Below are 20736 nucleotides of genomic sequence, written 5' to 3'. Positions count from 1 at the left end.
CTCATCTGAGGATGTTCTCAGAGCACAATACAAATCAGCATCAAAGTGGAAACCCCATACACTTTGTTTTAATAAACACACTTTTGTAAGATATTTAAAACTGAATGGTAATAAAAAAATAACCTACAAAATTAGGGGAAATGCAGCTGAAACAGAGATTAGAAAGAAATTTAGAGCATGAAATACACATGAAAAGAAGAAAAGCTGGGAACAAAATAATTAACCCACCTCAGAAAGTTATTAACAGAACAGTAAAATAAACAGCAAGAATGCAGAAATTGAAAATAACGAGCAGAAATTAAGTAGAAACCAAAAATACAACAGAGTGGATTGCCAAGCTGAAGGTCGCTTAGAAATACAAATGTTACTGACAACCTCTGGTGGGACTGAGGAAAAAACAAAGGCGCATACGAACATTAGAAAAGAGGGTGTCACTGTGAACCCGAGACACTGACAAATCTTGGAAATACTTGAGCTACATCTCCATGCCAGTAAAACTCTGCAAGTCTCGGCAAGAGAGTCCAAGTTTTAGAAAAAATACAATCTACAACACTGGCTCAAGAAGGCTGAATGTCCTGTAACTACTCAAGGAGACTCAATCTTAGATGCCCACTTTCCCACAACAAGCCCAGGCCCAGAAGACTTTCCTGCGAGTTCCACCAGGCAAGAAACAGGAATCCCAATCCTACACCTTCTCTTCCAGAGAACAGAAAATGTGGGCAGTTCCCAACCCAAAGTGAGCACGGCCCTGACACGAAGACCCAAGGAGGACAGTGTTTAAAGGGGAATTAAAAGCAAGCCTTGCCCCTACACTCAGGTCCACCTCGGAACGTGCAGGTCTGACTAACGTCACTCACCACGTCAACATGCGTAAAGAAAAGCAGCATCGTAGCCCAACAGATGAAGGACAAGCAAGTGGCACATGAGAGACGGTGGGGGTGCACCTGTAGCCCAGGGTGGAGCTCTGGGGCCTCGTCTCCACCAGTGGCTCCCCCAGGGGCTCCCCCAAGGGCTGGCCTGGCTCCTGGCTCTGAGTCCTTGCTCCTCCCTTCTCTTCCCCCTTCCCCTGTGCCCACCCCTTCACCTCTCCCCATCCCTGGTTATTCTGCATCCACATTTTCAATTTCCTGGCCTGCTGCTGTTCCCTCTCTGGGCCCTCACGGGGACAGCTCACAGATGTTGCCACAGTTGTTTCGAATCCAGGTGGCATCAACGTACTGCATCACATCTGTCTCCATTTTGTTTTCACGCCACTCCAAGAGGGAGCTTCAGCCTCCTTCCACCTCCACCCACCCAACCCAGAGACCTCCTGGATCCCTGCATCCCCTTCTTCCCTCTCCCTCTCCCAGACCTCCCAACTCAGCACCAAGGGCAACATGATCAGACCGTCCCTGCAGCCCGGAAGCACGGCCTCACACGCATGTCTGGGTAGCATGCCACTGGAATGAACTGGTTCCCAGTAGCAGCCGCTCCTGCCTCAGCCTCCCTCCCCACACCGAGGGCTGTGGTCATGTCTGCTGGGTAAGGCCTTCTCCTCAAGGTATTTTCCCCAGTGGGGTCCAGGATGATGACCTCTGAACTCTCCCACATCCAAGAATGTCTTCCTCTCAGGATAAGGAATTTAACTGTGGTTATACATGAAGATTGTGGACAATGTTTCACTCTTCCAGCCTCCAGCATCAAAGACAAAGAGCTGGATGCCTGATCGCTGATCACTTTTCCACTGTAATTTGTTTTCAACCATAAGCTTAAAAGGTTTTCTTTTCTCTAGACTCTAAAGTTTACAGCTTAATTCTTTTCTTAAACCAGAATATGCCTAGTTGTCTTTTCTCACCAATACTGCTAGGAACTTGGTGAGCCCTGTGATCTGTGGGTTTTTCTTTGGCTTGGGAAATGTGTTTCTGCTGTTTCTGCCTCACCTTCCTTCTCACCGTCCCTCTCACCTTCCCACTCGCCTTCCCGCTCGCCTTCCCGCTCGCCTTCCCTCTGCTCTGGTATTTCGGCCTCTGGAATTCCCGTTACTCACAGGCCAGACTCCTGGATCATTCTAGCAAGACTCCTTTCTCTTCCCTCAAAATCTACTTTTATTTTTGTGTTACACTACATTATAATCCTTACTCTTTAAAAAACATAGACTGTCCTTAATGTGGCCAGTACGTGACTTTCAATACCTTCAAACCAGTGCTTAAATTCTTGGGTTTTAAGATCTGACATTTCAACATAGGGACTAGGACAGAGGGATAGACCAGCTCTGCCGGCCAGCAACAGGAGAGAGGCTGACCTTCCCATAGGACAAGTTGAGGCCTGGGCGCCCTCCTTCACTGTGCACCTCAAGAGCCACCTTGGCTCTCTGAAGCACAGTTGCATCTGCAAAACAAGAGGCACTTCTCCTTCTCCCTCCCTGCCCCCCGCCCATTCCTGCAGCCCACGTGGCCCCAAGGATAAGAGGAGACACACAGAAGCAGCCGGTAAGGCACGCAGCAGCCGGCAGGAGGCAGCTCAGGCTCACTGGAGCGGGCAGGGCTTCCACTTGCATGTCTACCCACATCCATGTGGACGTTCACTTCCACAGCCCAGCCTATGAAAGAAACAAACTTACAAATTGTCAGCCTTGACAGCAACACCCTTTATTCAACACCAGGAATACCCTTCGCACAGAACCAGCGAGCTTCACGCGCTCAGCTTCCCCGTGGAAATGCTCACAGGACGCTGCGGGACCCCGGGCGTGCCACACGCTCTAGTGGTGGTGCTGTCTGAACTGGAGCCCACAGTAACCGCACGTGCCAGTTTTTGTTTCTTTGTCCTGAAAAAATTCAAAAGGAATGATGTCGTATTTCCATATTCTACTTCAAATCTAGATATTAAGCACTGAAAATGTATGTGTAAAACTTGAAACAGACTGTCAGAAACACATAAAAATACACAGTTACTAACTGAATTAAGAATGCAGACTGTCAATCTCGGTTCCAGCCTGACCGAAGCCCCTGGCCTCAGGCTCCCACCCCGGGTTACGCAGCCATCCCCTAGGACCCCCAGGGACATCACTGTCGGCCTGCAGCTCCATTCACTCCCCACACCTCAGCGGCCTGGAGCAGGCGGTGGGTGCTGCACAAGACCGTGAGGCATACCCAGGCTCGGCCCGCAGGGCTGGAGCCCAGGAGGGGACATGCTGGGTGCCCAGTCCCACTCTAGGCTGCTTAACCATTTATGCCTGTTACACTGTCCCCTTTTCAGGACAGGCAACAAGATAATGACAGCTTTTAATCAATGTCAGCTCTAACAAAGTTAAAGTCCCTCAACCAGGACTCTGCTTTAGGGAGAACACCAAGCCCAGCAGCTGCCTGGGTCCCTGAGTGCTCCACAGTCGGCGGTCTCCCCCTCTCCCTGCACCCCAGGTCAGCAGCTGCCTGAGTCCCTGAGTGCTCTGCAGCAGCCTCCCTCCCACCCTGCACCCCAGTTCCGCACCCCAGCTTCAGCCCATGGTCTCTTTCTCTGGTCCTGTGTTCTTTTTTTCTCAATGGTCCTGTATATGACACTCACCAACAGGCATAAAAGATTACATAGGGATTGTTACAAAATAAACCGTGTGCCCCCGAAGTCCTAACCCCGATGTGACTGTATTTGCAGATGGGGCCTTTAAAGAGGTGATGAAGGTGAACTGAGGTCACACAGGGGCCCTGAGCCAATCTGCCTGGTGCCCTTACAAGAAGAGGGGATGAGGAGTCTCCCACAGAGGGACGGCCCTGTGAAGACACAGGGAGGAGACCTCATCTGCAAGCTCGGAGCGAGGCCCCAGGAGGAACCAACAGAGCAGCACCATGGTCTTGGGCTGCAGCCTCCAGCGCTGTGGGAAATGTGTTTGTTGTTTTCAACCCCAGCCTGCGGTGCTGTGTGTGGCAGCCTGAGCTAAGATGATGACCAAACTGAGAAGGGCCCAGAGAGGAAAGACACCTGAGCGTTCGAGAAGAGACACGCCGCCCACCACTTCACAGTTGAGAGGGGGTTTTCGGACATGCAGCTGTACATAGGTCCCGTAGTGTGGCGCTGTAGGGTGAATGTGCCAGCAGTGTGAACCCCGTAAGGGCAGCCTCGGGAGCAGGTAGAGAAGAGGGCAGAAAGAACAGGCATTGGCAGTGAAGGGGAGTATAAGGACGAGCAGGCCGCCCTAACGTGTGCGCGGGTGGTCGGCTACGCACCAAGTTTATATACACTTTTGGGTGGCCAAGAGCCCCCCCGCCGCCGTCGCACGCTATCACCCGAGTCTCCACCTCACTCACGGGCTGTTCTGCTATCAAATCAATGGCAAAGTTTTCATTCACCTGGAACAAGAAGAAAAACTTACGTAAACAAATACACAAACTTGCTAACTACATACAATTTAACCCACCACACACAAATTCATGCACCGTCAGCATGGATCTATGGTGCATGCTTCATTTAACTATTATCACTGTAGACCTTCATGACTCACAAATTAAATTCAGGGCCTACACACACATTTACTTTTCACTGGAATAAAGTTCCAAACTCGGAGAGGCGCTGCTAGAATCAGAGCAGCACAGAGGCTTATCCCTTCCGTCCCCATGGACTCAGCAAACGCTGACACGTGCCCCATGGGCTCTGCCACGCCCTCTTCTCCCCACCACATCGTTCTGTCCCACCTGAGGGCATTTGTATTGCTCGGGCCTGTCCCTCACAGGCTCCCATGTGCGTTTCATAAGAACATTCTCTCACAGAACCTCCATGCAGTTAACCACCTCAGTAAACATGATACTGATGGAATAGATTTATCTAAAATGCCAAAAATGCCACTAGCGCTGCAATCCGTTAGACCAACAATGTCCTTCCGGCTTTCCCCTTGGGCCACAGAGGTCCTGAATGCCGCTTAGGTCGTTCCTAAGTGTTTTCTCTTGTTTGCTGCTACCGTACACTGGGTCTCCTCATCCACTGTGTCTTCCACCTGGTCATTTATGACTCACGGCCATGTGCAGGAAAGACTCTGGTAACTTCACGTCCTGCTTGTGTGTTGATGCTTTCAGTTACAATCAAAACGGAATGAAAAAGCTGTCTCCATAATATCACAATGGGGTGAAGGAGGACACAGGACTATGTGGAGATGCCAGGCAGTGGGTAAGTGGACAGAAGGCTTCCACTCATCCATGTGGAGAATACCAGGGGTCCGCCTACATATTCACTTATTTACATGAAATCCAAAGGAGAAAGCATTGAACAGTTACTACTGTGAGGTGGAAAGGAAGGAGGACGCGAGCATGATCGTTAGACTTTCTTCCAAGTTTTATAAATCTGATTCTGAGACTGTATTTTACATTTTTCAAAGTTACAAAACTAAACTTTTAAAGGACACAAATGGACCTAAGGAATTCCCAAAAACTTTAAGAGAGAGTAACAGGAACATTTCTAACAGGACACACCTTAAGAATAAAACTGCTTCCAAAGCAAATGAAACTATTATTGAAAAATCAGGATTTTCAGTGTGGGGAAGGAACGAGAGAGGTCAGCTCACAGGTTCAGCAGAAGTCTTGTAACCCTGAACTGAGTTTGGAAGGATCAGTGTGACTCATCCCATGTCTGATGTTCACACACACCCTTTCTTTTCTTTTTTTGAGACAGAGTCTCACTCTGTCGCCCAGGCTGGAATGCAGTGGCGCAATTTTGGCTCACTGCAACCTCCGCCTCCCAGGTTCAACCAATTCTCTGCCTCAGCCTCCCGAGTAGCTGGGATTACGGGCGCCCGCCACCACGCCCAACTGATTTTTGTATTTTTAGTGGAGACGGGGTTTCACCATGTTGGTCAGGCTGGTCTCGAACTCCTGACCTTAGGTGATCCGTCTGCCTCGGCCTCTCAAAGTGCTGGGATTACAGGCGTGAGCCACTGCGCCCGGCCTACACACACCCTTTCTAGCTCCATCGCCAGGACCATGATTAACTCAGTGGCAATGAGGACCTCTGCTACCCACATGGGGCTCTCTAAACACCACTTCACACCGAAGGGAAGGGACTGGATTCTTTCAAAAATGACTGATTCTGGGTCCAGGACAGGAAATGTTATAGGATGAACTTCAGACACTGTATTGTGGCACAAGTCAGGGAAGCTTTTAAGGCAACTAAGGTTGTGTCAAAAGAGGAGTCAACCCGGGGAAATTTGCCACATGGGATAATCTGGGATACAGGAAATTGGAGGGACAAGGGGATTATAACTGCAAAATGCTGAAACACAAATTTTTACACTCATGATTTCATAAACATATTTTAAAAACTCATTAATTACCTTACTAGGTACTATGGTTTGAATGTGCTCCCCCAAGGTTCCTCTGTTGGAAACTGAATAGTCAATGCAACAGTGTTGAGAGACAGGGCGGGGCCTTCAGAGGTACTGAGGTCACAGGGTTCTGCCTCATGAGGGATTCTGGCTGCCCTCACAGGTGGTGGGTGGGCTCCTGGTAGAAGGAGTTCAGTCCCCTTCATGCACACTCTCCAGCCTTTCCGCCTTCCACCCTCACCAGACACAGCCCTCAACCTTGGATTTCCCAGCCTCCAGACTGTAAGAAATAAATCTCTGTTCCTTATAAATTACCCTGTCTCAGGTATTCTGTTATAGCAACACAAAACAAACAGAAACTACAGAATCAACCCATTAAAGACTGGTAAATAAAGGGAAAGAATCAAGTATTTCTTCTGATTTTCCTACAGAAACTTTACCTCAGCACCAAGGTTTCTTTTGATATAAGTATTCAACCTAATAAGATGGATAATATCATCATTTTACAACCCGTTATGAAATCACAGATGTAAGAGATAATGATCAAAGTATCTTACTACAACCAGAACCAATTATATTATGTGCCTCCTGATGGAGTGACACATCCCCTATGTAGCAGTCTCACCAGGAACAAAACACTGACCCTCAATCTGACCAAGCCTTGAGATCCAACTAATTTCCAAAACATGCAGAGACGAGAGACACGTTCAACAACACTACAGTGATGCCGTCAGTAGACTCCAGCTGTGGGTGACTCTACAGAGGAAATGACCCAGGCTCTTTAACAAATTAAAGTTTCCAATGAGAAAAAGAGTAGGAGACCGATGGGAACCTACACATTAAAAGAGACATAGGAGACACCAACAGCTGCATGGAGGGACTTACTTGGGCTTGGAGTCACACTGTAACATTTTTAAAACCATGCATGATCAAGAATGTTTAACACCACTTAGATATTTAACTTAAAGAGATTATAATTTTTAAGGTGTGATAATTATATTGTTGTCATGTTAATATATTTTGTTATTTTGGTTTTTTTTTACTTCCCTGTAAAATCCAAATGTTAGTATCTTTTGAACAACTCAGGGGTTGGGGGAACCACCCCCAATGCAGTTGAAAATCTGCATATTACTTTTGACTCCCCCACAATTTACTCATAGCCTGATGCTGACCAGAATGTTTACCAATAACATAAACGGTCGATTAACATACATTTTGCATGTTACAAGTATTATATATTGGATTCTTATAATAAAGTAAGCTAGAGGAAGAAAATGCAATGAAGGAAATCACCAGGAAGAGAAAATGAACTGACTTTCCATTAAGTGGAAGCGGATCATCATGAAGGTCTTCATCCTCATCATCGTCGCACGGAGCAGGCTGAGGAGGGGAAGCGAGGGTTGGTCCTGCTGTCTCAGGGCGTGGCAGAGGCGAAAGAGAAGCCACTGAAGTGGACTCACACAGTTCAAACCTATGTTGTTCAAGGGTCAACTTACACATGATAAATTTAGACTCAGTAACGTGATGTCAAAGATTCACGTCAACAGTACCAGGGGCTAGGGGGCTGGGGGAGAGGCAGAGCGGAGCTGAGCCAGACTGGCCCCTCTGACAACGATTAGCAGAGCTGGGCCAGACTGGCCCCTCTGACAATGATTTCGGTTGGTAATTGTTGAAACTGACTGCCTGGGTACATGGGAAAACGGAATCATTAGACTATTCCATTTCACAGAATTTACGTTTTTTAAAAAGCAATTAAAACATCCTGGCTTAACAAATAATGTATTTGATGATGCTCACGATGGCAAATTTGGGAACCTGGAAAGGGGACATGCCTCGATTTCCTCTGACTCTGTAATGAGCCAGCCCCTTTCAGCTGCCCTTGGGAATAGTCAAGGAGAAAGTGCCAGGAAGACAAGGCACGAAGCACCGGGAAGCTACGGGAAGTAGAGCGCCAGCGTCTGTGCATGTAGAGGGAAGGAACTCAACTCTACACCCCCAGCGGGCCTCAAAGCCCAGGGATGTGGGTCTACCTGCGTGTCCCCTCCTGGAGGGCCAGCCCCGCCAAGCATGACACAACCCTCTGCCTCGGACGTTGCTCCTGGGGTTCCCCCGCTTAATGGCACAGTCTGAAACTTTGCGCTCCTTCTACAGCGTCCCCGCCCCAGAGTGGAAGCAGCAACAGGGCTCATCACAAAGTCACTCATTTCTGGAGGCCAGAGGCTCACTCAGTGCCACACAGTCATAGAGAACACACACGCAGTGGGAGGCAGGGCACCACTCTCCCTCACAGATCCGTTTCGGAAAGGTTTATTTTTCAAGAGGTTCTGTCAGTTACAGATGACCATTGTGTAAAGCTTTTCCTTGAAGATCTATTTCCAGAAACACAGTAGGAAGTTAGTGGAAAATGAAGCCACATTAAAGCAGAGGCCTGAGCCGTGTGGCACCGCCCAGGTTGTTCCACACGCTCCTGCAACACAAGCCTCTGCTGCCGGCCCGGCGGCTCGCCTTGTCCCAGCGCCTTGCAGCGGGCTCTGGAGTGAGCGATGTTCTGCTCACCCCTGCTGCAGGCGAGGCAACTAACCATACAAATTAAGCCTTATGGTGTAAATAATATGGTGTCTGCCTAAGTGACAACGTGTCACAAAGGCCACATTAACAAACTGCCAGGCCCCGATCACAGCAGTCAAAGAGACCGGCCACCTCCCTGCAGGGAGAGCTGCTGACGCCTCAACACTGGTGACTGACGCGGGATGCCCTCCCGTCATTTAGTGTGCGCAGCTCAAGGGCGACCCTGACCGCCCATCACCAGCAAACGTCTGGCTCCAGGAGCTCAGTGTAACCGCAGGAATACAAAGAACCAGCAGCGAACACACCCAGCCACGACAAAGAGCCCCACTCCAGGTTCACACGGCCAAGCTCCGGCAGTGAACACACCCAGCCACGACACACAGCCCCACTCCGGGTTCAGACTCAAGGCTCCATTCTCACCCGCTTTCACCTGGGGAAAGGTAAGAAAAACTGAAGAGCGCTGCTGCACTTCACGAGGGAATCAAGGGAGAACCGTCACAGCAGCCCACACACCATCTCTTGTTAAGCACATGGCACATCATACACAGTGAAGTGTCCAACCACTGTAAAATGAGTCCTTCGCCCATCACTAACGTAAAAAATAGGAAACACTCTTTCCATTGACCTCTTGATGATCAAATGATTGGGCATAAAAATATGTAGGTTTAAATCTTTAGGAGTGAAAGTCCTATTATGTCAAACTGAGATTACATCTATTAAAGATAAAACATAAAATATGTGATTCTGTGACATAGCATCAAAACCAATGCAAAAGGGAAATATCCACCAGCTGGACCATCGACGCTCTGTAGAATACCGACCCCATTCATGGACATTTAAAATAATGGTTTAAAATAAAGTAAAAGCTCAGTTCAATTATTTAGAATATCAGGCATTCTTAACATTAACGCCAATAATTATTTTAGCTAAACGTGTGTATATATGTCTATATAAGTATATAATTCTTAAATCACAGGCAAAACTGAAGTTTTCCTTCAAATTAATTTTTAAACTACATAATTTCATAGAAAATGCTCTAAAAACCACAATTGAGCTGTCTATACAACATGTTCAAACTTGCTTTGAGAATGTTGGAATCCAGTGACTAATTTTGCCAGTGCCTTGGAAGAGAAAGAACCACAAGTCACAAAGACACAATAGAGAAGCAAAGAGGAAGCCGGGGAGCTGCACGAGGGAGGAAATAAAGCCCATCTCGCCGGCTCACCGACAAAGCCACCAGCATGTGAACCTGGGGCTCGCGAATTCATAGTTCCAACTATTTTCCTCTGGTTCCTGGGATAAATAAACCTCACTTTATAATCATTATTTCTGACAGTCCAAGCCTTTCTAAAGGAAGCAAAGACCCATGGTTTTTATCCATCCAGAAGATTTCTTTTAAAATCCGATTGCCTTCACTCCACTATAAAGATGGCGTATTTGGGAGGGAAGCTCGGGGGGAGGAGCATGCAGAAGCAGGAAGCCACACAAAAGCTCTGGAGGGCAGCCATGGCGCACACCGCATCGCCCGCGTCTCAAACACCCCCTAAAGGACGCCCAGGTTGCTTCAAGAGAGACGCAGGCAAACCTCCCCTCTTAAACCCTCTAAGGATGAACCTGAAAGCAAGCACAGACTCCGCCTCTGCCACCAACCAGATGACCTGCAAAGGCGGAGGGTGGAATTCCGAGGCCCCTCAATTCAATCTTCCTCTCACAGAGGACCTTCTCAGCCACCACTGTCTGGCTGGGGGCCTCACCCTGGCACCCATCCCCGACTCCCAGTCCTGTCTCCCACCTGGAGCTCCGACGGCACCACACGGGCACTTTCACAGCTTCCTCCTGGTGACGCCACCTCTTCCTCCTGCCCCCCAAGTCCTAGGAATCGTGGCTGCTTCCTGCAGCTACTGACCCCTGGGTACCTCAGCACTCCCTCTCAGCTCTCTGGCGTCCCTCCTGTGACCAGCAGCATGTGTGTGCACGCCCGAGAGCCAGCATGGTTCAGGTGGTGCTGCGCTGGCCTCAAGAGATGGCTCAATGTGGACGAAAGACGTCACGAGTCTCTTCCACTGCTGATCTGAGGAGTGAGCTTGTCCTGGGTGACAACACAAGTTACCACCACGGGTGTGCAGAGCCTCTGGAGGTGCTGCGTGGGCCCAGCCTCACTCTCACTTGCTTCCCCACCCGAGTGTGCCCTGCCCTGCCGGTCTCTTGGGAGAAATAAGAATGAGCGACACCAGCCACAGAAGCCTCAGGGAGGAAGCTCTGCTCGATTCCTGCGTGGGCCTGAAGCCACTTCCCTCTCAATTTTTTTTTTTAATCGTGGTAAAATACACATAACATAAAACTTGCCATCTTTACCATTTCTAAGGACACCATGTATATTCACATTATTGTGCAACCATCACCACCACCCATCTGCAGAACCTTCCACCTTCCTAAACTAAAACCCCATTTCCATTCAACACTAACTCCAAATTCACCCCCCGCCTCCGGCAACCACCAACTACTTGCTACCTCTAAGAAGCGACTGTTCTGGTCCCCCGTATTAGAGGAATCACAGTGTTCACACGGTACCTCTAAGAAGCAACTGTTCTGGTCCCTCGTGTTAGAGGAATCACCGCCAAGTCCTGCTCTCTGTACTGGACTCTACACTTCCTCGTGTAGAGGATCACCGTCTCTCTGACGGCCACTTCATAGTCCGTAGGTTTGTGTGGGGCGTGTCAAGCGTTCTTCCTTAAGGCTGAATAAATATTCCACTGTCCATGGACAGATCACATTTTGCTTAACCGTTCAGCTGACAATGGACCCCCAAACTGCTTCCAGGTTTCTTTTTTTTTTTTTTTTTTTTGAGACGGAGTCTCGCTGTCGCCCAGGCTGGAGTGCAGTGGCGCGATCTCAGCTCACTACAGGCTCCGCCCCCCGGGGTTCACGCCATTCTCCTGCCTCAGCCTCCCGAGTAGCTGGGACTATGGGCGCCCACCACCACGCCTGGCTAATTTTTTGTATTTTTAGTAGAGATGGGGTTTCACTGTGTTAGCCAGGATGGTCTTGATCTCCTGACCTCGTGATCCGCCCGCCTCGGCTTCCCAAAGTGCTGGGATTACAGGCGTGAGCCACCGCACCCGGCCTCCAGGTTTTAGTTATAATGAATAATGCTGCTATGACACGAGTGTACCCCAGACCCCGCTTTCAATTCTTTTGGGCACACACTCAGAAGTGGAACCACTGGATTGGATGGAAGTCCTGGCTTCAACTTTTTGAGGAACCCACACGCTGTTTTCCTTCACGGCTGCGCCATTTACATTCCCAGCAGCAAGGCACAAAGTTTCAGTTGCTCCATGGCGGCACCCGCACTTTCTGTTTGGAGGGTCTTGGTAGTTTTCCTCTCTCGTGAGCACTACTCAATTATTTCCATTAACAAAATCTACACACACTCTTCTCAGAAGGATAAAACTTCACATTATCGCAACAAAACAGCACGCCAGGTAGACATTAGCACCGCGTGCAACTTCTCCTAATCTTGGTGGCACCACGCACCTTGAAGCCTGCTACTGAAGAACTGAGGGCCAGGCAGGTGAGGCCACAGGGTCACAACTGGACTCAACCCTGCCAGCCTAGGTGTCTAAGAAAACGTGCAGAATCTCGCTCTGACCCAAAGGCCCAGCTGTGGGCTGTGCGGGTCGGGGAGTGACTCCACCCTGTCGAGTATCTGAAGAGAGAATCCATCCCACTGGCGGGCAGATGAAGGCACAACCTGAAGCCCCCAGCTGTTCTGTGATCCTGACACACACAGGGGGAGGGGGCGGCACAGAGTCGCGCTCAAGGGATCCCAGCCTCCTGATGTTCTGGGTTTGTTGCCTAATTCCTTCTTTTCAAAAACTAAAAGTAAAGACCTTGTGTATGGACGCTAACGTTTAACTTCAGTATTTTAAAAAAATCTAAAAATGAAGCCAGCCCTCATGGTGGTGGCAAAGGCAGCAGCAGAGTAAGGCGAACACACACTAGAGGCTTCCCTGGGACAAGCGCTGCTCCAAGCCTTTCCTCATCTACACAGGCTCAATGCCCACGAGCCTAGGAGCTAAGTCACTGAAGCACACAGCCCTCGTAAGCCCATCGGTGCAGGCGGCTGAATCCAGATGCGGCCAGGCAGGGCAGCCTCAGCTTCTAACCAAAAAAGCAAATGATGTCGCCAAGTACCTGGCTACCAGGCTGTTGTTATTGCTATTATTATTACCACACCTCACTGCAGACCTCCCCCAATCATCCCTTCTATTAGGGGACAAGTCATATCTGCTTTTAATTTTACTTGTACGACTATAAAGCAATGAAAATATTTCCATCAACAGTAGAGAAATACTTGGTCACTTCCAAGCGCATTCCAGCCCCCACCTGACTCACGTGGCCCCAGAGTGCCACCTGCTCCAGGACCATGTGAGGCCTGATTTCTGGCTGGGGGTGGCTGGCACATTCTTTAGCACATGAGGAGTCTCCTCACAGGAAGGCTCGTCACAGGCCCAGGGGCCACAGATTCCTTTGCAGGTGCCCCTGGTCAAAGCTGGGCAGGAGCCACACAGAGATACTTTCCACGTTTTTTCTGCAAAGACCAGCTCAATTATCTAGCTTCCTACTATGCTTGTTCTACAGGTGAAGTTCAGATTCAGTTTATTTTTTTCCTTTTTTTTTTCTTGGAGATAGGGTCTTGCTCTGTTGCCCAGGCTGGAGGACAGTGGCATGATCTCAGCTCCCTGCAGCCTCAACCTCCCAGACTCAATGACCCTCCCACCTCAGCCTCCCATGTAGCTCAAGCTACAGGAATGTGCAACTATGCTGGGCTCATTTTTATATTTTTTGTAGACACAGGGTTTCACCATGTTGCCTAGGCTGGTCTTGAACACCTGGGCTCAAGTGATCAGCCCACCTTGGCCTCCCGAAGTGTTGGGATGACAGGCATAAGCCTACTGTGCCTGGCCCAGTTTATTTCTTAAAGTATTACTTGACAAAACTAGAGGACAGTACGATCAGGGGCTGCCAGGGGTTGGGAAGAGGGAGGGATGAATAGGCAGAGCACAGAGGATTTTTAGGGCAGTGAACTCAGTACAACACTGTCACGGTGAATACATGTCATTACACATCTAACCAAACCCTAGAACATACAACATTAAGAGTGAACCTGTGGACTTGAGTTAGTCATAATGTATGAGTATCAGCTCATCAACTGTGACACAGGCAGCACACTAATGAGAGATGGAAGTAAACAGCAGAAACTGAGCAGGGGGGCTGTGAAAACTCTACTTTCTTCAGTTTTTCTATAAATCTAAAAGTGTTCCAAAAAATTAAGTCTCTCAGAAGCCAAACTACTACTACTAAAAATAGTACTAAACACCGAATTTGTGTTGAAAGAAGGAAAGCTTGGGCAGGATGCCCACTCATCATGTTATAAACATGCCTTGAACCTCCAAGGTGTGAGGCCAAGACGTGCCCTGGACACTTGGGATGCTGAATGGGGGAAGGCACTGGAGGCTGGGCCGGCTGGAGCACTGAGGTCACAACCAGGACGCCCTGGGTGAGCTGCCGGTCACAGACTCTCTCGTACCCACACTCTCCCGTACCCACCCTCACTGGCTTCGCCAATCCTGATTCTGTTTGGTTTCCTAAGTTGTTTCCCACTACCCTGTGCTACACCAACCAGAAACCAGAAGCTACACAAAGAATGTTCAGCAGAGAGGCATTTGCGACAGGGACCCGCATACTTGCTTCGTCACTGCAAGAGCTGAGATAGGGAGTTGGGCTAGGGGCCAGATTGCATGAATGAGCCCAAGGGCTTCAGGACCAATCCGCTCCAGAACTGCTCAATCTGGGGCTCCTACCTTGTCCCCACAACCCTGCCATAACACCCACAAAGCAAGGATGTAGAGTCCAGCCACTACCTCAGTAACAACCACCCATCGATGCCCAGGAAACCTCCTTCCCCACGGTCACTGCCAAAAGAAACCAAAGGGCCTGCAAACCCTCCCCACATCCATCAGTTTCTCCCCTTCTCCACAGTCATCACCAAAAGAAACCATACCGCATCCACACTAGGAGAAACCTCCCCTTCTCCACAATCACTGCCAAAAGAAAACAAAGGGCCTGCAAATCCTCTCAGCATCCATTGGTTTCCACCTTCCAAATGTCAAGTTCATATACCTAACAAGAATGCCCAGGACAGCCTGCACACGGAAGCAATGTCCCATTCGCAAATGCCATGAGCTCCTTTGTGTGAATCACTGGGATACAGCAATGGAGAATGTGGCACATGGAACAGACGCTTCTACTGGGAATACACTAACAATTCAAACAATGAACAGAAAAGGGTTTCTGAGGATGGAGAAGAGGACCTACCCTACGCCACCACTTACTCGACAACTGACAGTGTGGTATCGCTGGTGACTTATGATTCGATTAAAAATATTCACATGGTTCCATTTCACAAATGAGAAAACTGAACCCATGTTGTGATTCAACCTCACAATTTTTAGACTGCAAGTCCACACGGCTTCTACTCCGAGAGGCAAACTCACCAGACACAAGCCCCTCTCCACCACCATGATCCTGGTAGACGTCACTAATCAATCATGGCACAGTCTTTCACTGAATGTGGATCAGGCCTCAGGATCTTTCTCAACCCAACACTCAAACGGCATTGCCAAATTATCAACCACTATAAAACAAACTTTTCTGACACCCACCCATCAAACCACACAATAGTGAACCAGCTGAATTTTGAGAATGTGAATTTATAGTCAATTCATGATCATGTGAGCTTTTCTGGAATGCCCTGTAGCTCTGGAATAGAAGTACAAAAACTACACACTGGGAATGGATAACATAACCAAGATTGAAGGAGAAGGGAAAATACATGATTCAGGGATAGCTACGGTGTTACCAAGAAGAATCACCAGGCTAACCAAAGTGGGAAAAAGAATGAATAAGGTGGCCGTGAAGGACGCTTCACAGCATCCTTCAGGGAGCAAATTCAGGAAACATAGAGGCATGCCTGATCTACTTAAGAATTCAGGAGCTCCTAGACATGAATGACAGAGAAGGAGTCAGGTAAAAAAAAAAAATAGGCTGATTTAGGCAGAAGGATTCTAATTTCAACATTCTTTCTCCAGTGGTCACTCACAAGCATCTGAACTGATCTTCCCTTACAATGTAGAGAGCTAATAGACCCACTAAGGGAAGAAAAACTCATGTGCCATTTTCAGCTTGTCAGTCTAAGTCCCTGTAAAAAATTCATACTAATTTATTTGGTGAAAACTATAAAAAACACACCTCCAGGTGGTTAAAACAGTAATTTTTTAAAGTTGATATGATTTACTTAAATCTGAGTCTCAGGAGAATAAGGGACAAGAATTTAAAAAAAGATCACTTCCATTTATATGTAAACCAGAACTACGGCTACAATGTTATGTATTTCAGGGGGAAACAAGTCAGAAATAGACACAATTAATATTATAAGAAAGGCAGAACCCCATCCAGAACTGTTAGGGTGCTTGCAATATGGGAAAAATTTATTTAAATCTTATATATTAATTTTTATTTCTTGTTGATTACATAAAAGTTTTAGGAAAGCTTACCTCTCTTCACTAGATTTTTTACTCACCTCTTTCTGACGACCTACAAACCGAATTCTCCTGTAGTCTTTATCATCATAAACCTGGAAAAAAACAAAAAGGCCATGTGTGACTTTTATGGCCTAATTCTGAAAGTCACTTCATATCAGTCATAAATAGTACAGGAAAGTGTTTTTCTTAACTTTTAGGCCATTGATGAAAAGTCGAACAAGCGCACAGTACTCGGTGTAATCAGGGGCATTTTTAGCGAGATACCTGGGATGAAAACGGGTGATCACCTGGATCAGAGAGCAGCACAGAGACATAGCCTAGGAAGGTGGAGCTAAGGAGGAGAGACAAATCCTGACCGAGGAGAACCGCCCCCAACCTTCTTTGGCATATGGCCTGAGAGCTTTAATATTCCCCCCCCCCCTTAAATCTACTAGGGCACATTCCAGTATACACAGTTACCTTTGTTCTTCATTTTGGCTTAGGGCTTTTTTGTGCCTTGGACTACAACCGCCTTCTCAGGTTACTAAAATTTATTATTGAATATTACACAAATTCTAAACGTTCTGACCCAAAGAATCGGCGGCCACAGATCGCCTATGGGCAGCCAGTCCACAGCAAGTGCTGCCCGCTGGGGAGACTTCCCGTTCCAGAGCCCGCAGGCCCTGGAAGGACGAGACCCACCGCTACAGGCTGCCGCCACCGTCCCGACTCGCGGGCGTCCTCCCCGGCGCGTGAGCGACAGAAGCTCAACCTTACAACGACCTGCGCTACCGGCGCAGAACCAGGGCCGCGAATGCCCGGCGAGCCCACCGCCACCAGCCGCCCGAGGTGCGGCCGGAGGAAGGGGCATCCTGTACCCAGCGGCCGTTACCTGGCCAGTGTGCGTGACCTTCTCCCCGGTCGGGGAGACCCGCACCCCGAAACACCTGGCGCCCAGGGGCAGGCTCCGCGCCGCCTCGCCGCACCGGTTCAGCAGCCGGCAGAAGGTCATAGCCGCCGCCATTTTGAGCCGCTGGCCTTTGACCCGGCGCAACGTCACGCTTAGCGCCAACGCATGCGCGCGGCCTCTGGCGGCTCCAAACCCCCGGGTTTTATTTCGCCCTGGGGAGCGCGCGCGGGTGGGGGCAGAGGGTGCGTCGGCGCTGCTCTCTGATTCAGGTGATCACCCGTTTTCATCCCAGGTATCTCGCTAAAAATGCCCCTGATTACACCGAGTACTGTGCACTTGTTTGACTTTTCATCAATGGCCTAAAAGTTAAGCGGCCCCGTTGCGCCGGCAGGTGCAGCCTCACGCAGTTGCAGCCGCAGGCTAGAGCTAGGTCCCTGATGAGGCAGGCAATGGTGTGCGAAATCTTCAGCGCTTAGGAGTACCCAGTGGTTCTTATTTAGCGGACAGGCAGGGGAGGATGTAAACTGAAGATATATTGTTTATATTCTTACGATAACCGATAATCATGACACGTTTAAATATCAAAATTACTGGGTGAAGGAGTCAACTGCTTAGCAGAAGAGACTGGAAGTGCATGCTCCTCGTTGAAGGCAAGCGTTCCTGTGTGTGGTTATGGGGAGCCGCGGAGGAAACGTATATTTGGGGGATTTCTGCAACAGAGCCTAGTACACCAATTGATTTTACAGCACGCAAATACAGCCTCTAAAAAGGCCCGTTTTGCTTAGAGCTGACTTGGGTATAAATCCCAGCTTAACGCTCCAGCATCCAGCTTTTATTTTGCTGTGGTCAGAGCCTGAGGACCAGGTGACCCCAAGAACAAAACACTGGGGATGGATGAGTGGTGGGGGACACGATGAAGAGGGGGAAAGGCATGAGAAACAATAATACACGTGAAAACCTCCTGAAAACGGAAAGACGTCTCAGCAAACGTGGTGGTCAGAGGCAGATTTGTCCTGGAGCTGATAAACTCCAGCGGCCCGCCCGGTGTTCACCGGGTCAGGTGGAAAAAGTGGGCGCTGCGATGAAGCGTTGGGGCCTGCAGGGAGCGCGGGGTGGACGCAGCCACGTCTGCAACTCACCTGGACACACACAAAAAGGAAGGCGGATGGAGTTACAGGTAGATACCTGAAAAGGCAGGGATAAGCGAGCTAAGTGTAGAATCTAGGTGGCAAGTATATGGGTGTTCACCGAACAATTCTTTCCCTTTTTCTCTATGTCTGAAGTTTTTCATAATGTTGGGGAAAACAGCCGTAACCAGTTGAAACTACTGCCTGTCTCTACTCGTTTCCCGGAGCCTGTTTACATTTCTCCTGTCCACTTAAAAACATGTCCTCTTTCTCAGTTTCTTTTGACATTGGTATTTGCCAGTTTTTTCTAAGGTCTGATTGGTTGTAATTTCTTTTTCGTTGCGGATATCCATTTTCGTTCCTGTTTGTTGCATTTTTTTTCCTCGAAAGCGCTCGAGTCAAACAGCGCTGCGGTCCCGGTGGCCCGCAGGGTGTGCGCAGTCGGGGAGTGATACGTCGCACTCCAGCGCCTGCGCACTCGCGGCTGCGTCTCTGCGCCCCGCATTAGACGTGGGCACGCCACGTGACCCTCCCGCCGCCATCTTCCTTCCTGGCAGCAGCGTCCGCGTGCCAGTGCGCAGAGGCAGGGGCAGGCGCGGGGTGAGGGCGCGCGGCCGGCTAAGGGTGCCGTCTTCTCAGGTCAGAGGTCCCGGGTGTCCTGAGAGTTGGGGCTGCGAGAGGGTGGGGCCGGCCACCTTGGGACCCTCGGGCATGTCTCCCCGAGTGGGCTGCGGTCAGAGGAGCGTGGGCCGGGGCCTGGCGGTCTCGGAGGGCCAGGGTGGGGGGTGCTGGTCCGACCGTGGGCGCCCGACCTGGCCGACAGGAGGGGGTGTCCAGCGACCCCGGGGCGGGAGACCCGGCGACTCCCGAACGCGACCCCACAGCCCTCGCGCAGGGCCGGCTCCGGTGGCGCGGTGTCCTCCGGGCCCTGCAGACCCAGCTTTTCCCAGCCGGGGCCGCTGAGCCCTAAGGGCCGGGGCGCGTGGAGGAAGCAGAGGCGGGCGGCTGGGCTGCCAGAGTTCCGTGCCCTTCCCGAGCGGGGGCCGGTGGGTCTCCGTCTCGGGGGTTTGTCCCGAAACTGGCCCGAGGGAGGGCCCCGGGTCTGGGGATAGTTGGAGGGAGGAGCTTATCAGTGGAACCGCCCTTGACCTGGTGTGACTGTTTGGAAAGGCATGCGGCCTAAGTTTAAGCTCCCTCCCAGCCAAGTGAGCCGCTCCTCAACACCGCGGGGCTTTGCACACTCACCTACACTTGCAGCAGGCGGGAAAGGGAAGGAAGCCACCGTCCACTGCCCCTTATTCTCCTGGCACATTTGGCTGATTAAGGCAGTGTTAAAGTTCAGGTCGAGGCCGCAGCTGGTATGGGACCTCTGACCCCGAGGTCCCAAGCCTCAGTGAAAGAGAAAAGGAAGCCGTAAAGAGCAGCTGGAAACGCAGGAGAAGCCATAACACCTTTTTTTTTCTCTCTCCCATAGATTCACCACAACATGGCAAATCTTTTTATAAGGAAAATGGTGAACCCTCTGCTGTATCTCAGTCGTCACACAGTGAAGCCTCGAGCCCTCTCCACATTTCTGTTTGGATCCCTTCGAGGTGCAGCTCCCGTGGCTGTGGAACCCAGGGCAGAAGTACGCTCACTTCTCTCACCCGGCCTCCTGCCCCACCTGCTGCCCGCGCTGGGGTTCAAAAACAAGCGTGTCCTTAAGAAGCGCTGCAAGGACTGTTACCTGGTGAAGAGGCGGGGTCGGTGGTACGTCTATTGTAAAACCCATCCGAGGCACAAGCAGAGACAGATGTAGACCCTTTCCCTCCAGAGTCACGCACATACTCGTCATCGCGTCACTTGGGAAAATGGTTGTATCTTACGGAAGGAATTATCACATCAAGGAGTCGGGGGAAAGTGACTGGAAGCAAACGCGCTAAAAGTTACCCATCACGTTTCAGTGTAAATGAGTAACTATAGAAGACGTTGCATTATCTTATTTCCAAAACGTTCCAATTAAAAAACATTTTCCTATTAAAACAGACCTGAATAGCTTAGTTCATTCATCCTCTCTGAACTCTGGCTGCAGGTAGGGATTGGATGGTGCTGGGTCAGGCTGGGCAGGACTTCTGTATGTCTCCATGAGACTGCTTAGAGCCTCTTGGAAGAAATGGTCAGTGTTTTGGTCACCCGTTGCTGTACAAGCCAAGGCTTGGTGGCTTCAATCAGCCATTTTACATTGCCCACGATTTTGTGAGGCATTTGGGATGGGCTCAGCTGAGCAGT

The 20736-nt window shown here is 49.7% G+C and overlaps 2 protein-coding genes across 8 annotated transcripts; one reads left to right on the top strand and one right to left on the bottom strand.

Annotated features, from left to right (window-relative positions):
- Positions 1–2602: 2602 nt before the first annotated feature.
- NDUFS6 (NADH:ubiquinone oxidoreductase subunit S6) lies at positions 2603–17494 on the bottom strand. The gene is made up of 4 exons (XM_012501719.2): positions 17324–17494; positions 16491–16544; positions 4197–4319; positions 2603–2803 (listed from the first exon to the last, which is right to left on the bottom strand). The coding sequence occupies exons 1-4, from the start codon at positions 17453–17455 to the stop codon at positions 2738–2740; spliced, it is 375 nt and encodes a 124-aa protein (XP_012357173.1). The 5' UTR covers positions 17456–17494; the 3' UTR covers positions 2603–2737.
- Positions 17495–17531: 37 nt separating this feature from the next.
- MRPL36 (mitochondrial ribosomal protein L36) lies at positions 17532–20502 on the top strand. 7 transcript variants are annotated; one of them, XM_030813895.1, is made up of 2 exons: positions 17532–17633; positions 19943–20502. In XM_030813895.1, the coding sequence occupies exon 2, from the start codon at positions 19955–19957 to the stop codon at positions 20264–20266; it is 312 nt and encodes a 103-aa protein (XP_030669755.1). In that variant the 5' UTR covers positions 17532–17633; positions 19943–19954; the 3' UTR covers positions 20267–20502. The 7 variants fall into 7 exon arrangements, with proteins under 7 accessions (XP_030669755.1, XP_030669753.1, XP_030669751.1 ...); XM_030813893.1 differs by having other exon boundaries at positions 17542–17610; XM_030813891.1 differs by lacking the exon at positions 17532–17633 and adding an exon at positions 17647–18518.
- The last annotated feature ends 234 nt before the right edge of the window (positions 20503–20736 follow it).

Source organism: Nomascus leucogenys, chromosome 6 (genome assembly GCF_006542625.1).
Source record: "Nomascus leucogenys isolate Asia chromosome 6, Asia_NLE_v1, whole genome shotgun sequence".
NCBI classification, from domain to species: Eukaryota; Metazoa; Chordata; class Mammalia; order Primates; family Hylobatidae; genus Nomascus; species Nomascus leucogenys.
The sequence above is the reverse complement of the archived record's forward strand: the minus strand, read 5'-3'. Positions and strand labels throughout refer to the sequence as shown.

Excerpts from the sequence above, each read along its gene's own strand:
- NDUFS6 (XM_012501719.2), bottom strand. The coding sequence starts at position 17,455 with ATGGCGGCGGCTATGACCTTCTGCCGGCTGCTGAACCGGTGCGGCGAG. Across the intron at positions 16,545-17,323 it reads AGGTCACGCACACTGGCCAG|GTTTATGATGATAAAGACTA; the intron begins GTAACGGCCGCT and ends GTTTTTTTCCAG. Across the intron at positions 2,804-4,196 it reads CAAAAGTGTATATAAACTTG|GACAAAGAAACAAAAACTGG; the intron begins GTGCGTAGCCGA and ends GAATTTTTTCAG.
- MRPL36 (XM_030813891.1), top strand. The coding sequence starts at position 18,255 with ATGAAGAGGGGGAAAGGCATGAGAAACAATAATACACGTGAAAACCTC. Across the intron at positions 18,519-19,942 it reads GAAGGCGGATGGAGTTACAG|ATTCACCACAACATGGCAAA; the intron begins GTAGATACCTGA and ends TCTCTCCCATAG.